The sequence below is a fragment of the Branchiostoma belcheri genome, unplaced genomic scaffold, assembly GCF_001625305.1.
Source record: "Branchiostoma belcheri isolate BF01 breed outbred unplaced genomic scaffold, Haploidv18h27 scaffold45, whole genome shotgun sequence".
NCBI lineage: Eukaryota > Metazoa > Chordata > Leptocardii > Amphioxiformes > Branchiostomatidae > Branchiostoma > Branchiostoma belcheri.
The window spans coordinates 1,674,006-1,689,370 of NW_017804076.1; the positions used below are offsets into that span (position 1 = coordinate 1,674,006).

A 15,365-nucleotide genomic window follows, 5' to 3' on the forward strand; every position below is an offset into this window, starting at 1 on the left:
TGACTTTGAAAATCCACTTAACAAAATATTCGAAAGGGCCCTGTTAAAAGCCCTGCCGACTCAACTTGTCACAGGTTTAAGGCAAAGTTTACCTGTCATTGGCGATGACATGCAGCTCTTTCCAGAACCGCCATCCCTGTTACTATAATACACAAATCTTACAGATGTTTTACGTCATATTTTACTTTATACTAATCGGGTAATCCTTCGTTTCATTTCATTATTTATTTTACCATATGATTACACTCAGGTCTTTTGACCTGTTTTTTAGGTATCTCTGGGACAATAAAATACATACTATGAATGGGAAAAGATTACACACAATAACAACATATACATTGTAATCGTGTCTATAACATTTGTCCCTCAGTCCATGGCTTGATAGCTGCCCGTTCCGGTCACAGTGAGTTTTTGAAAGCTGTTAGAGTTGTGAGCTTTCATTGTTCTTTGGTAAGTTGGTTCCACAGTGCATTATACTGGACCCTGCTACTGTAAACTCCCTTTGTACGATTTCATGTTTGCTTGTGGAACTTCATCATATGAGGATCCCAGTTCTCTAGTTGGCTTACAGCCGTCCGTGTCCGTCTGTTCAACACAAGTGGGGACATCCATTTACACATTTGGGGCAATAGAGCGGCAATAGAGCATAACAAGCCTCACAGCTCATCAGCAACTAGGGTCGAAGGTGCTACCATCGGTCAATACTCCATTTCTGTCTAGATGATAATGTGTGATAGCGTTAGCTAGGGGATGTTGATTATGCATTACATTGCCCGTAGTGTGACCTATTGTTCCAGTAGAATCCTAACATTAAGTCGAACCTAAGGGCACGGGGAGTTAGGGACTGTATTCACTATTTGTATTCTCTGCCAATTTATGGTGAGACATGACTAGCATATGAAACTACACTATCATGACTTTATATTACTACGTTTGAGCTCCAAGCTTTGAGAACCAAACTTGAAGGTAAATGAGTAGCAAAGTTTCTTTATTCACAACCATTTGCTTGATACGAGTCGACGTCTTTATGACCGTCTGTCACCTTCATGAAAATCATAGGTCCCCCACTTCAATCGATCCTCCGCAAGAGACTGGATTTCTTTACTTCTATCAGACTGGTGTCTGATCTGAAGTTGTCAGTGGAGTTAATCCTAGGTCTCCCTCGACTTCTTTGATCTTTCAGGGGTTCTCAAAGGACACGCTTGCGTGGTATAATGTCAGGATGTCTGCCGCAGTGTACAGCTAGTTTCATTCGCGTGTTTTGATCTTTAGTAATTCATAAATGCAGACAAGACAGACAAACACCCAGAAAGCAGTACACGGAGATGACAAAGGAAAATCTTGAAGTAACCCTAACCCCAACCCTAACCCAACCCAAAGACAATCAATGCAAACAGGGCAACTATAGCAAAAACTGAAACAACGTAGTCATGCGAATACGCTACCATATTAACGAGCCAAATCTGAGACAACACGGTGCTTCGACGAACTAATAAGGGTTACGGATACGGTTAGGATTAGGGTTAGGGATGGGGTTAATGTGCCTCAAGATTTCATCCCCTCAGCCTAACCTTAATCCTAATCCTAACCCAAATTAGTTGGATGGTTCGTCGAAGCACCGTGTTGTCTCCGATTCGGCTCGTTAATATGCTAGTGTATTCGCATGACTTCGTTGGTTCAATTTTTTTATATAGTTGCACTGATTGCATCGATTATAGTCTTTGGCCTGTTATCCGACCGTAATTTAGCTACCGTGGCTCTTCCGTCCTCTTCGTGATCTAATTTCGAATATACCTGTTAGACTTTTTGCAATATAATTGAGAAGAGGTCGACGAAAGAGACTCGGCAGCTAAATTAGGTTTGGTTACCAGGCGATTCCATTCTACATTACTGATGCTACGTGGACGATTGAACTACAAAGAAACAAACTTCTCTTTAATGCTTCCCACGTATGTTATGCTTGAGTGGTTTTCAATAGCATGTTTTCCCCGTGTAATTCTTTGAAGTACGGGTTACCTTTTTTCCTCACCTATTGGCCTATAGTCAGGTGTGCGTTATGGACACGTGCGTGGGTGTTGGGATGCTCATTAAAAATTCATAGAGTTACGGTATATATGAGGATAGCTATCCGCCGGGGTTGGTGTTTCTGACTGGCTGCCTCCCTAGGTGTACTAGAGAGAGAGAGAAAGAGAGAAAGATGGACAACTTGACTGAAGATTTCATCGGGAACACCAGTAGGGCAGGGAACCAGACCGATGACGGGCTCGGCGCCGTGGCGTATGTCATGCCGTCCGTCTGCGGAGTCATCCTGCTGATCGGCGGCGTCGGCAACTCGCTGGTGATCTACATCGTGGCCCGCTTCAGCGAGATGAGAACCGTCACCAACTATTACATCGTCAACCTGGCCGTCACGGACCTGGCCTTCCTGGTGTGCTGTATCCCCTTCACTTCCATCAACTACCTGACGTATCGGTGGATCTTCGGCTCAACCATGTGCACCATCGTCTTCTATATGATACAGGTCAGAAATGTATTTTTTTTCTTCAAGTTGTCTTAGCTGCCAGGATATGGCATCATATTCCGTGTCAAAATCGTTTAAAAAAAGTACCTCAAATAGACGTAAATACGTCTATAATGCTACCACGAGGCTGGTCAGTACTGCTAATGTGAACAAGAGTTCAATAAAACAGTCTGCTACTACTACCACTCGCTGAGTAGCCTACAAATCGTAAGCATTCTGGCATCGAAAAACAGCTTTGCCATTCAGATGTCTTCACACAAAGTCTTCTCTGGCCGCACTGACATATGCTATCCAAATTATCTATGTGTATTTGTATGCTTGCTTTTGTTTCTGTCTTTTATATGGACTCTGGGCTTAAGCAAAGGATAAAATAGATGAATAGATAAAATGAATTGATAAATAAGAATAGGCATTGAAATGTACATTTCTTATTTTATAGATATTGTACTTTTTTCAATTATTCAATATAGCGGTGTTTCATAACAACTTCCATGTAAGAATACAAAGACATTCGTTTATATTTGAAATGTTGTCAAAGCTCCGTTGCAAAATCATATGGGAAAAATTCCACGTATTGTTTGAAGAGCTGTTGTTACATCGTGACAAATGTCGATGACATTTTTCTATTAAAAGATGTGAGGCTCTCAACTTTGTCCCTTATTCTGGAACCAAAAACAACCGTCACCAATATTCTATATATATATATGTCTGCACCTCATGAATAAACATGGCAGAAGCCTGATGAAAAAATTCTTGGCCGAAAATAACATATTTTTTGACGCTGCAGATGATAGATTTTGGTAATTGTCTTCTCCAGCTGTTAATCGATATCTTACCGAGAGACGAGTTCTTCAACGCTTTTAATGTCAAACTGTAGGTAATTTCTCCCTAATGTTCTTATCTTCAGACATATACTATATCGACCCTGACATGTTCTTAAAAGGTTTTCAAAGCTCCCTACTTGATAAGACTCTCTGGATGGGTTCTGCAGATGTTGATGGATTTTTTGGGGGCATGACATTTTGGATGAGCACGTCTAGGCGGAGGGTGTAAAATGTCAATGACTAAGAGTTGTTGCAGCCGGAATTGGCCAGACGTCTCAAATGCTTTCAACGCAGGTTGAACTCGAAACGTTAATGGGAAGATTCTATTTTAAATATAACGCATCATTATCTGAAAACACAAGAGACCATTATTGTCGTCACTTAGCTTCGAGCTACATTTATGTTTTCTACCATGTTGCACAGGGAGAATGTGAAGGTCTTTGATGTCTAATCTCCAAGCAGATCATTTGGTGACTGCAAAGAAAGTATGAAATTGGTCAGGCAGTATCCATTTGCCAAGGGATTGCCATGTTAGGCTGGCAAAAATTAGCATTACAAAAAAGAGCTCCATAAAAACGCCTAAAACACGCCAAAATTTAAGCGAAGCATAAACCTTTGCTTGGAGATTAATTGATATCTTCAGTTTGAATAGCCTGTGTTGCACAAGCTCTCGAACGGAGGTTGATGACCCCGCCCTTTAAGGGTGGCCACCTTCGGGTTGGAGGCTAGCCTGAGTGTCAGCCTTGTTAGCTTTCGTTCGCTCCCCAAGATCCGCTCGGAAAGCGGATCTTGGCGGCCGCCAGGAGCGCGGTTTCGTCAGGCTAGAGTTTAAGTACATGTATCAAAGGACAACTTGTAAACCTTGATTAAAAAGGTCACTGTTTATATTGTATAAGGGCAATGTATTTGAAAACCAACACCATGTACCATAGTGCATTCAATGGATACTTGTTGGTTCCGACTTTCAAAGTGAATTATGTAAAGAGGGACCGTTTTCAGTGTTCAAACAAGGTAGATAATATCAAAACGTTAATGTAGTAGGGTAAACAAGCTACTTCTTATACATTTTGAGTAAAAAGGTCATCGTTTCTATTGCATAAGAGCAAATACATTCATAGCCAAAGGCTTGAAAACCAATACCATGGTATACTCAACGGATACATATTGGTTTCGACTTTCAATGTGAGTTATGTAAAGAGGGACCGTTCCCACTGTTCAAAATAAACAAGGTAGATATCAAATCGTCAATGTAGTATAGTAAACAAACTACCTGCCAAGACTCAATTACGCAGTTGTAAAATGCCTTGAAAGAAAAGCAAGGAAGTCACTCAACTGAATGATATACTTCAAACAAATGTATTCCTCCCCATATCAAAAAGCAAAGATAAGAAGTTGTCATGGTTGATTGATAATCCCCTTGAGAGCCCTATGAATATCAATTAAAATATCAGATAATTACATCTATGTACTTAACGTAATGAGCAATTAGTATTGTGAAAGGTAAATATTAGCAACTACGTGATAACAAGCTGTCTTGGGACATCAGAAACAAACATGTACATAAATGATCAATGAAATCTTACATCACCCAATGCCTCTCAAAGTATCAATCTTCGCAAATCCTTTTCTTTAAAGGGGGCAGTTGTGTCACATTTTACACCAAAATTTGAAATGTTATATCAAAATAAATATTCCTGTTATTGTAGGATCAAAGTGAAAACTTCCATCACGCGGAAGTCCTTCAATTTGTCGCGCCTTTCCTATTCTAAATTAGTCTACTAACACTATTTGCCTATATAAAGCTCACTAATGCAGTGGGAGGTAAGGGGAAGAAGTACAAAATTCTGAATCATATAGGTGCAAAAACGTATATCATGCAATATACATAATAGTCTCTTGTATGTTATTTTCAGTCTAGTGATGAAAAGCTTTTCCGTGTAGCGACGTGCTCATTGAAGTTTTCCCAATCTTTCATCCCAATGAGCCCTATTAGTATTACGTGTATCTGAAGAATTGATTACTTCCGCAGCACTTCCCTTCTAGGTCGTACATCAAACAAGCCCCACTTTTACACGAAATATATACTTGGGTAAAGTGAAGTATTTAAAGTTAAATAAACTGTGGATTTCGTCACTATGTACAAGAGTGATTACTTATAAGAAAGGCGGCCCGTTTTCTGTCGTATAGTCAGTGAGTATTACTTACTTACTTACTTACTTACTTACTGACTCTTCATCCCTTGTGAGGTACAAGGCGTATGCGTGACTATTTTTCTTCCATCCGGATCCGTCCTTGGGCACTTTGCAATTGCTGATTGCCAGGATAGTCCCATGTCCGCCGGGTCACCCGTTACAGTTCTTGTCCAGGTGGTTTTGGGTCTGCCTCTGTTTCTTTTCCCATCGGGTCTCCACATTAGACTGTTTTGGGTATTCTTGTGTCCTCCATGCACTGTTGGTGATTTCTCCAGTAAGTATTAGTGGCGTTTAGACAAAGGCAATCGACTGTCCAGAAACTCAATTTCTGAAGCCAGTAGAGTAAAATGTTGTCACACCCTTTCATTGTCCATGCATATATAGTACAATGTTGGTTCCGTCTTTCAAAGTGAGTTATGTAAAGAGGGACCGTTTCCAATGTCCATAGTTAACAAGGTAGATATCAAAATGTCAATGTAGTATGGTAAACAAGCTACTACTAAAAATTATTTAAAACCGTTTCTATTGTATAAGGGAAATACATTATAGCCAAAGGTTTTAAACCCAACACCATAGTATGCTCAACGGATACATATTGGTTCCGACTTTCAAAGTGAGTTGTAAAGAGGGACCGTTTCCACTTCAAAACAAAACTAAACAAAGCAGATATCAAATCGTCAATGTAGTATAGTAAACAAGCTACCTGCCAAGACTCAATTACGCAGTTGTAAAATGCCTTGAAAGAAAAGCAAGGAAGTACTTTTGTCAGTCACTCAACTGAATGATATACTTCAAACAAATGTATTCCTCCCCATATCAAAAAGCAAAGATAAGAAGTTGTCATGGTTGATTGATAATCCCCTTGAGAGCTCTATGAATATCTATTAAAACATCAGATAATTACATCTATGTACTTAAAGTAATGAGCAATTAGTATTGTGAAAGGTAAATATTAGCAACTACGTGATAACAAGCTGTCTTGGGACATCAGAAACAAACATGTACATAAATGATCAATGAAATCTTACATCACCCAATGCCTTCCAAATTATCAATCTTCGCAAATCCTTTTCCTTAAAGGGGGCATTTATGTAACATTTTGCACCAAAAATTGAAATGTTATATTTAAAGAAATATTCCTGTTATTGTAGGATCAAAGTGAAATTCAATTCGCCTTCAATTCGCCTTCGCCTTCAATTCGCCACGCATTTCCTATTCTAAATTAGTCTACTAACACTATTTGTCTATATAAAGCTCACTAATGCAGTGGGAGGTAAGGTGAAGAAGTACAAAATTCTGAATCATTATAGGTGCAAACACGTATATAATGCAATATACATAATAGTCTCTTGTATGTTATTTTCAGTCTAGTGATGAAAAGCTTTTCCGTGTCGCGACGTGCTCATTGAAGTTTTTCCTATCTTTCATCCCAATGAGCCCTATTAGTATTACGTGTATCTGAAGAATTGATTACTTCCGCAGCACTTCCCTTCTAGGTCGTACATCAAACAAGCCCCACTTTTGCACGAAATATGTACTTGGGTAAAGTGAAGTATTTAAAGTTAAAAAATCTGTGGATTTCGTCACTATGTACAAGAGTGATTACTTATAAGAAAGGCGGCCTGTTTTCTGTCGTATAGTCAGTGAGTATTACTTACTTACTTACTGACTCTTCATCCCTTGTGAGGTACAAGGCGTATGCGTGACTATTTTTCTTCCATCCGGATCCGTCCTTGGGCACTTTGCAATTGCTGATTGCCAGGATAGTCCCATGTCCGCCGGGTCACCCGTTACAGTTCTTGTCCAGGTGGTTTTGGGTCTGCCTCTGTTTCTTTTCCCATCGGGTCTCCACATTAAAGCTGTTTTGGGTATTCTTGCATATGTCCTCCATGCACTGTTGGTAATTTCTCCAGTAGGTATTATTGGCGTTTATACAAGGCAATCGACTGTCCAGAAATTCAATTTCTGAAGCCAGTAGAGTAAAACGTTGTCACACCCTTTCATTGTCCATGCATATATAGTACAATGTTGGTTCCGTCTTTCAAAGTGAGTTATGTAAAGAGGGACCGTTTCCAATGTCCATAGTTAACAAGGTAGATATCAAAATGTCAATGTAGTATGGTAAACAAGCTACTACTAAAAATTATTTAAAACCGTTTCTATTGTATAAGGGAAATACATTATAGCCAAAGGTTTTAAACCCAACACCATAGTATGCTCAACGGATACATATTGGTTCCGACTTTCAAAGTGAGTTGTAAAGAGGGACCGTTTCCACTTCAAAACAAAACTAAACAAAGCAGATATCAAATCGTCAATGTAGTATAGTAAACAAGCTACCTGCCAAGACTCAATTACGCAGTTGTAAAATGCCTTGAAAGAAAAGCAAGGAAGTACTTTTGTCAATCATTTAACTGAACGATATACTTCAAACAAATGTATTCCTCCCCATATCAAAAAGCAAAGATAAGAAGTTGTCATGGTTGATTAATAATCCCCTTGAGAGCTCTATGAATATCTATTAAAACATCAGATAATTACATCTATGTACTTAACGTAATGAGCAATTAGTATTGTGAAAGGTAAATATTAGTAACTACGTGATAACAAGCTGTCTTGGGACATCTGAAGCAAACATGTACATAAAGGATCAGTGAAATCACCCAATGCCTCTCAAATTATCAATTCTCACAAGTCATATTCCTTCAAGGGGGCATTGTGTAACATTTTGCACCAAAAATTGAAACATTTTATCTAAAGAAATATTCATGTTATTGTTATCTATTTCCACTTTTCAGCGTATTAGTGCAATTATCTCAAATTGCCCACACGAGGCGCACACAGTTAGTGGTACCACCACAAACTACCAGACTGTAGACAAACATAGCTGGAACATAGTTGACAGCTGTGTTTCCAGCTTTTAAAGACACAGTTATAAAGGCGTCATATTTTGGCACCTACACTTCCTAAATGGCACTTATTTGCAATGGAGTATAGTTGCTTCGACTTATTTTGACTATGAATAACTAGAAAATTTACTTTTTGTATTATCCTATGTTACATAGTGTAGCCTTAAGATCTATGTTATCATATGCTTCATCGTTCTGAACTCAAAATTTACCCTCCTTCTTTGTTTTGATACACAGGTGACTGTTCAGTCGACGTGCATCACCCTTGCGGTACTGAGTATTGACCGGTACTGTGCCATCGTTCACCCGCTGCGCTCCATCAACTTCCGCACCCGCAAGGTGGCTGCCATCACCAGTGGCTGCACATGGATAGGTACGCCAGATATGTTCATGGTCTACCATGGTTGTTCGCTTTCCTTGTTTTGTTAATTTTACTACTTACCCATATACTTTATGTTTGTACTGACGATTATAAAACGTAAGTAGTCTATATAGTTTGATCTTCTTTCTTTCTTTGTTTAGATAGATGGTTTGTATTATTTCATTTAGTTCTTTGTATCGTTTTGTTTATTTCCTGCTATTATTGTTTTCTTTGTTTCAAATTTGGTATTTATTTATTATAGTAATTTACAAATGTATCTTTTAATGTTCTTAGTATTGAGGAAGACCAAAGATAAACCACCAGGTTTCCGGCCATCCCATACATATCTATTCATTTCTCAATTGTTTCATTTTGTTTTATTCGTAAGTGTAAGTCAAGTCAAGTTAACGTTTTGTAAAGTACCTAAGCTAATGTTTTGCTTCGTCTTTTTCTACTGTTAGGTTCCTTCCTCCTTGCCCTGCCCCTTGGCATGAGCCTTCAGGTCCAGGAGGTGGAGAATTACAACTTCGGCCGACAGGAGATGTGCCTGGAGAACTGGCCCACCCAGTCTGCACGGAGAAGCTACATGGTGTACACCTTCCTCATCACCTATGTCATCCCGCTGGTCTTCTGCACCATCAGCTGTTCCTTCATCGTCCAGAGCATCCTCAACCGGTTCAGCGCCAGCCACGCTCAGAAGGCGGACGCCCACGCCAGGCAGGCCCGCAGAACCTCCTGCATGGTGGTGGGTGTGGTGGTCCTCTTCGCCTTCTGCTGGCTTCCCAACCACATCATGAACGTGTGGGCTGTCTTTCATACAGATTCCCACATGAAGCACATTTCAGAAACAACCAAGTGGCTCAAAACCGTTGCCCTGATTCTCTGTTATTCCAACTCTGCGGTCAACCCTTTTGTGTACACCCTGTTAGGGGAAAACTACCGACGATGCATTAAGCTATCCTTCCCGTGCCTGTTCAAACAGCCGCCCCCAAATCATGCTATATCTTTCAAAAGATCTGCTTGTACTGGAGCTACCATTGGCAAGTCACAGGCCAGGCGGTTGCACGGAAACTCGTCGACCGCACGGCCTATTGTTGTCACCTTCAATGCCAAAGATACATCTACCAAAGTAACCATGAGCTACTGTGATTCAGAAGAACAGGCGTAATTTCACTATTTCAAACCACACACACCTATTTGATAATGAAACTATATATCAAAGCATGTTACAAAATGATAACCGATATCAATAATCATTTACTTCCTTTATCATGAAGAAACACCTTTTATTGGCAGACTGGCAGAATTAGGATAACTGTTTCATATGAACGAATAATGAATATAAATATGAACACATACAAATATAAATGCATGTGTCTTCACTGACAAATGAATTTGCCTTTCTATCGCACCGATGGAAGCAATTATGTTCCAGAAAGAATTTTCTCAAAAGACAAAAAGAGACTATAAAGATAAATAATGTATTAGCCAAAGCAATATGTTAACTTTACTTGGGAAGAGAGCTGCTTTAATACAATTTCTATAATCGGAGAGATGAAACAGAAGTTTCACAGTGATGAAGATTGGACTTTTGGCTGATTGATGCGAAAGTCCATTTGTATTATTACACGCATATGTATATACTAGTTATAAGAACGGATATATCTATCATGGTTTCGACGTAGACACGTAAAAATACAAATGTAGATGATATCATATTTTTGATGTCTAAGCCCTGTTCCTCAGTCCTTAGCAGATGAGCTGGAATTTTGTATAATAATAATGATGATACTACTACTACTAATAATAATAATAATAATTGTTTATACGGCTTTCTGTTCAGAATACCAGGGACCTGGGAATGGGGTCCTTGATTGCTCATTGCTTAATAATTGCAAATTGCACATTGCTTAATAATATCGTTAAAATCATTTCGTCATTTCTAACTAAAATACGGTGAAAGCTTATTAAAATACATAGAATTACACAATGACAAAATGATCTGTAAACAACGATCTATTAATGTGACTGCAGTCTCAATTCTGATTTGTAAGTTGATTAATTTTAAAACATGCGGTATTACACTGTTCTAGAATTGATATAGTGTTCAGTTTGTAGCAAAGGGCCCAAAATGGAAACACAATTGTAGTCCCAAGTTAATATCTTTGAAAATCCTTTTTTCTCCTGCAAATTTTGGTCCAGTTTAAAGACCTATGGGCTAGAAGGAACAAGTTGGCTCTAAACTTTCATACTTTTCATACTTTTCAAATTTTGTTTATTTCACCAATTTAATAGGAATAATGAGAGACCTGAATGACGAGGTCTTTCCTTCCCTTGGCGGATGGATACATGAGAAAATTCTTGAGATTGAACTTGAATTGCATGTATTCAACTATAGCCTTTGTTTTATTGTATTTAACTATAGCCTTTGTTTTATTGTATTTAACTATAGCCCTTGTTTTAGCGTATTTAACTATAACCTTCAATGACAAAACCTAATAATGGTACAATGTATCTGGCCTACAGCACTAAGGGTGTGTGTGTGCATTATTGGGTAGGTTGTGAGGCAATAGCATATTTCGATTGCTAACTGACAGGGTAATCTAACCCTAACGACAATTTTAAGGCTTTGGAGAAAAATGTTGTGTTTCCTGTTTCAGTCCTAAAAAAATTAGGGTCGTTAGGCAGGGATTATCCTTTTTTTCCTTTCTTTTTTATTAGACTTTGCCAATCTCTAGTGGTCCAACTTCTATAATACACTTTAACAAAGTAGAACTTGCATGTGGAACTTGCATGTGGACACTTGCACTTTCAATGTCGTTGTTGGAAAACTGATTGTTCAACGTTTCATCACTCAGGTGTCATATCATGGAGCTAGAAAAGGTTGATCAGCTCGAAAAACCTATGTCCCTTGCAGGCTAGGATAAGGCTAGGGTCGGCAGTTAATTCTAGGGTCGGTCGGGAAACAGGAAACACAAAACTCTTTTTCCTAGGCCTGAGAGCTTATCAGCACAGTACACTCAAACTCAAACACTGCTCTCTATTGTTATAGAAAAGTTATTCCATCTACATTTGACCTTAACAGGGCTATGATTGATCTGCAGGAAATGAAACGTCAGATTTCCATCTAACAGAAAGGGCGATGCTTTTTCTTCGATAAAAACTTTGTTCACGGATGTATCTTGGATTTTGACCCAGGAATGTTGTGTTATGTAATGAATAACAATTGCAATGGAAGGTCATTCTCTTTTTAATAACAGTTTCCCAGATGAATATTTTAAAACCTATTTCCACAGGGATTCACAAATATATCAGAGCGTAGTAGGAACAACAGCATGAACGACATTTTTATTATATCACTATCTGCGACGAGATTTATTATATCTATATAATCTGCGACGAGATTTTCTTTACACACATTTACCTTCATAGAATTCACTGTACAATATTTATAGCAGTAGAAGAAGTTTAAAGGTGTTTGACGTTATGTTCCTCTTTTCTTAGCAGCATTTTGAGTGAATTTGTCCCGCATAATGGTTAAGGAATTTATGTATTTAATATATCTAGTATATTGTTGGTGAATGCATTTTCACTTGTAATACATGGACAAAAGTATGAGACATCGATGTTTGTGGTACCAAGTCTAGTAGAGTAACCAAAACATTTGAGTGGCTCTCATGAGCCTTGTTTCGTGGTGAATATGTACTAGTAAATTAAGTAAAAAAATGTTATTAATGATTATCGTAGGTCAGTAATTTAACTTTAATCATTTATATTGTCCTGTTATCAACATCGTTGTTGTTGTATACTTGTCTAATACTTTGTCATGGATATTGAGTAATAACACAAGAAATACTGATACAGACGATACGGTCTGAATTTTGCCAGATCTAAAACTAGCCAGATCTCTTGTATAGTTTCCTTTTGTGTACAACTTTGGATATTGCCAGTTCTATTTTGTCTTCTAATTAAAGTTGTAGTGATATCTGTATTTGACATGATATGATGTTTTGGTCATGTATTGTGTTATTAGTTTCAATAAAGTTTAAAAATCCATGTTTACTGTGTTTTGTAGTCACTCAGTATGGATTTTATAACTTTTTATATGTAGTGTGAATAGAATACCAACTGTCATCTTACATACACGGTGGTCTTGTGGTTAGGATTTTCGAGCTCAGTATCTGAAGGTTTCGGGTTCGAATCCTTAACAGGTCCAAGTGTTTTGGATAAGGCACTTCACACCTACTTCCCAGTCGACCTAGGTGAATATGAGTATCTATCTTTGGTTAGGGACGTCCTCTAGGATAGGACTTAAAGCTGAAGTTCCTGTGATTTAGAATTCGTTAAAGAGCCCACCACACTTGATAGTGGTAGCTTGATACATGTGAATGTATATATAGACTACTTCTTTTTGCTTAGAGGTCTACATTCATTAACAACATTCATAACAAAACAAAGACCATGTCAATACATGTGGGTGTTATGCGGAAGGAAAGAAAACATATTTCCCATCACTTAGCTACGCTCTCTCGGTGATTATAGCAACTGACTAGGCTTTATCACACCGCATACACCTGAGGGCGGGTCATTGACCCTTAATTGTGGAGAAACTTGCTGAAATTTGGATATCTAAAGAGTCAAACGATGAAACAGTGCATGACCTTCCTTACATAAAGGCAATGGGCAGTTATTGCCTTTATGTAAGGCAATAGGCAGTTATTGCCTTTATGTAAGGCAATAGGCAGTTACATTGTATTTCAAGTGTACTCGTACCCTCCTTTCCATTAACATCATTGATTTTACCAATATCGAAGTGCCAACCATATTTTAAGTGTTATTAATAATTGGCAGGATAACTGTTCAAACGTAGGTCACGAATATGCTGTTTTGTCGCAAAAAACTTCTCTTCAATGAACACCTTTCTCATTAATTGAGTCATTTGCCTAGAAAATAACGCATGGTTTGATAGTATGGTTACAGAATACCAGTCACATCTTATATTTTCTTTAATATTGCTTTTGTTCTATCTGTGTGTGTCTGTTTCTGTGTTTAAGCATATTTGTGTTCATCATAACTTAAAGAGGCCTTCATTGGTAAAGTTAACAATCTTATGCATATATTATGTTAATGTGAAGGTCATTTGCATAATTTATCATGAAATGTTGAAATGAAACCTTGCCAACAAATAGGACTTTCACATATAAAATGCATGTAATTCCAATTTAGAAAACCATGTATGAAATTGATTATACTACTTTATCACATTTCCATGATCAATGAGACAAATAAACAAAAAAATACAAAGGCTCTAAATATTACATGTAGGTATGAGGTATCAGAATTCTTGTTTAATATGCAATGTTTGAGGTCGTTGTACTTTAAGTGTTCTTTGAGTGAAGGTTGAATATCTTTACATCAAACGGAGGAATCCTTGAAAGATACCAGTAATAATGTTGTGGCAAACTCAAGTACTACCGGTACTTTAGAAGATGGCCACTTGACTTCGCCAGTATCGGTTAAGTTGGCAATTGGTAGAAAGGACATGGCCTGATACGAACCTTTTTAATTGATATCAGGCACGCAAAGAGTTATTATTTAATGTGACAGTCCCAAATGAGGATGCATTGAACTTACATAGTCTTTATACTAACTTTTTTATAAAGTACAATATTGTTAAACTATCCGGAACTGATTGTTAAATATCTGACACCAAACAAACGCGAAAAAGACTGAAATTCAAAAGATGAAAATACGCAGACAGGAAATAATGAATAACACGTTACCAAGTGTTATCAAGACTTCGTCTAGAATTCGTAAATACCAAAAGCCTATGCATAGTAATAATGAGACTTTATTTTAATTGTGCTTAAGGTCTTTATATTAAGTATGTACTTTTACGTTTTCTTTTTAATTTAACATGTGTATTTTACGCAAATCTGTCTGTGGCTGCTTTGTGTTTTGATAAATAAAGCTTCCATTCATTGAAACTTTTCATTCATTCAAACCTTTCATTCATTCAAACCTTCCATTCATTCTAATGGTAAATATAGTCCAGAAGCCATTTTGAGGCCATAATTGCAGTGGGTTGTTAATCCACTGTGTCTAGGGTACATTATTGAAAGATGGAGCCCATCCCTCTCCTTCTACCGCCTCTGACCTCCCCAAATTGAAGTCATGTTACCATTTTGCACCTAGGTGGAGTCAGGAAATTCGTGTACAGCGCCTTTCCCAAGGACACACCGTCTAGACAGGAATCGAACCCATGACCTTTAGGATCCCCTGTCGGCTACTCTAACCACTCTACACCATTATATGTTCAGTTAACAACGTTCAGTCAAATACCAGTACTGGCAGTAGAACCAGTAATCAAATATGGCGAGTTTCCACGTCTATACAAAAATCAGCTTGTTACTATTCATGTCAAAGGTAGCTTTTTATCTAGGTTAGAGTTGCAAGACTGTGGAGCTCAAGAGTACGAAAAAATAGGTTCATTTGCTGAAAGGTTAATCCGTTGAATAGAGCGCAATCACCTTGTTAGTAAGTGAGAAAAGGCTTTCT

At 38.0% G+C, this 15,365-nt stretch overlaps 1 protein-coding gene across 1 annotated transcript; it reads left to right on the plus strand.

Annotated features, from left to right (window-relative positions):
* Positions 1-2,197: 2,197 nt before the first annotated feature.
* On the plus strand, positions 2,198-10,293 carry LOC109478795 (G-protein coupled receptor 54-like). Its single transcript, XM_019780593.1, has 3 exons — positions 2,198-2,521; positions 8,684-8,819; positions 9,269-10,293. Exons 1-3 carry the CDS (start codon positions 2,198-2,200, stop codon positions 9,973-9,975), a joined length of 1,167 nt encoding a protein of 388 aa, XP_019636152.1. The 3' UTR covers positions 9,976-10,293.
* The last annotated feature ends 5,072 nt before the right edge of the window (positions 10,294-15,365 follow it).

What these genes read in the sequence shown, in the direction of transcription:
- LOC109478795 (XM_019780593.1), top strand. Translation starts at nt 2,198, where the DNA reads ATGGACAACTTGACTGAAGATTTCATCGGGAACACCAGTAGGGCAGGG. An exon ending in TCGTCTTCTATATGATACAG is followed by an intron (nt 2,522 to 8,683) that starts GTCAGAAATGTA and finishes TTTGATACACAG; the next exon opens with GTGACTGTTCAGTCGACGTG. An exon ending in CAGTGGCTGCACATGGATAG is followed by an intron (nt 8,820 to 9,268) that starts GTACGCCAGATA and finishes TTCTACTGTTAG; the next exon opens with GTTCCTTCCTCCTTGCCCTG.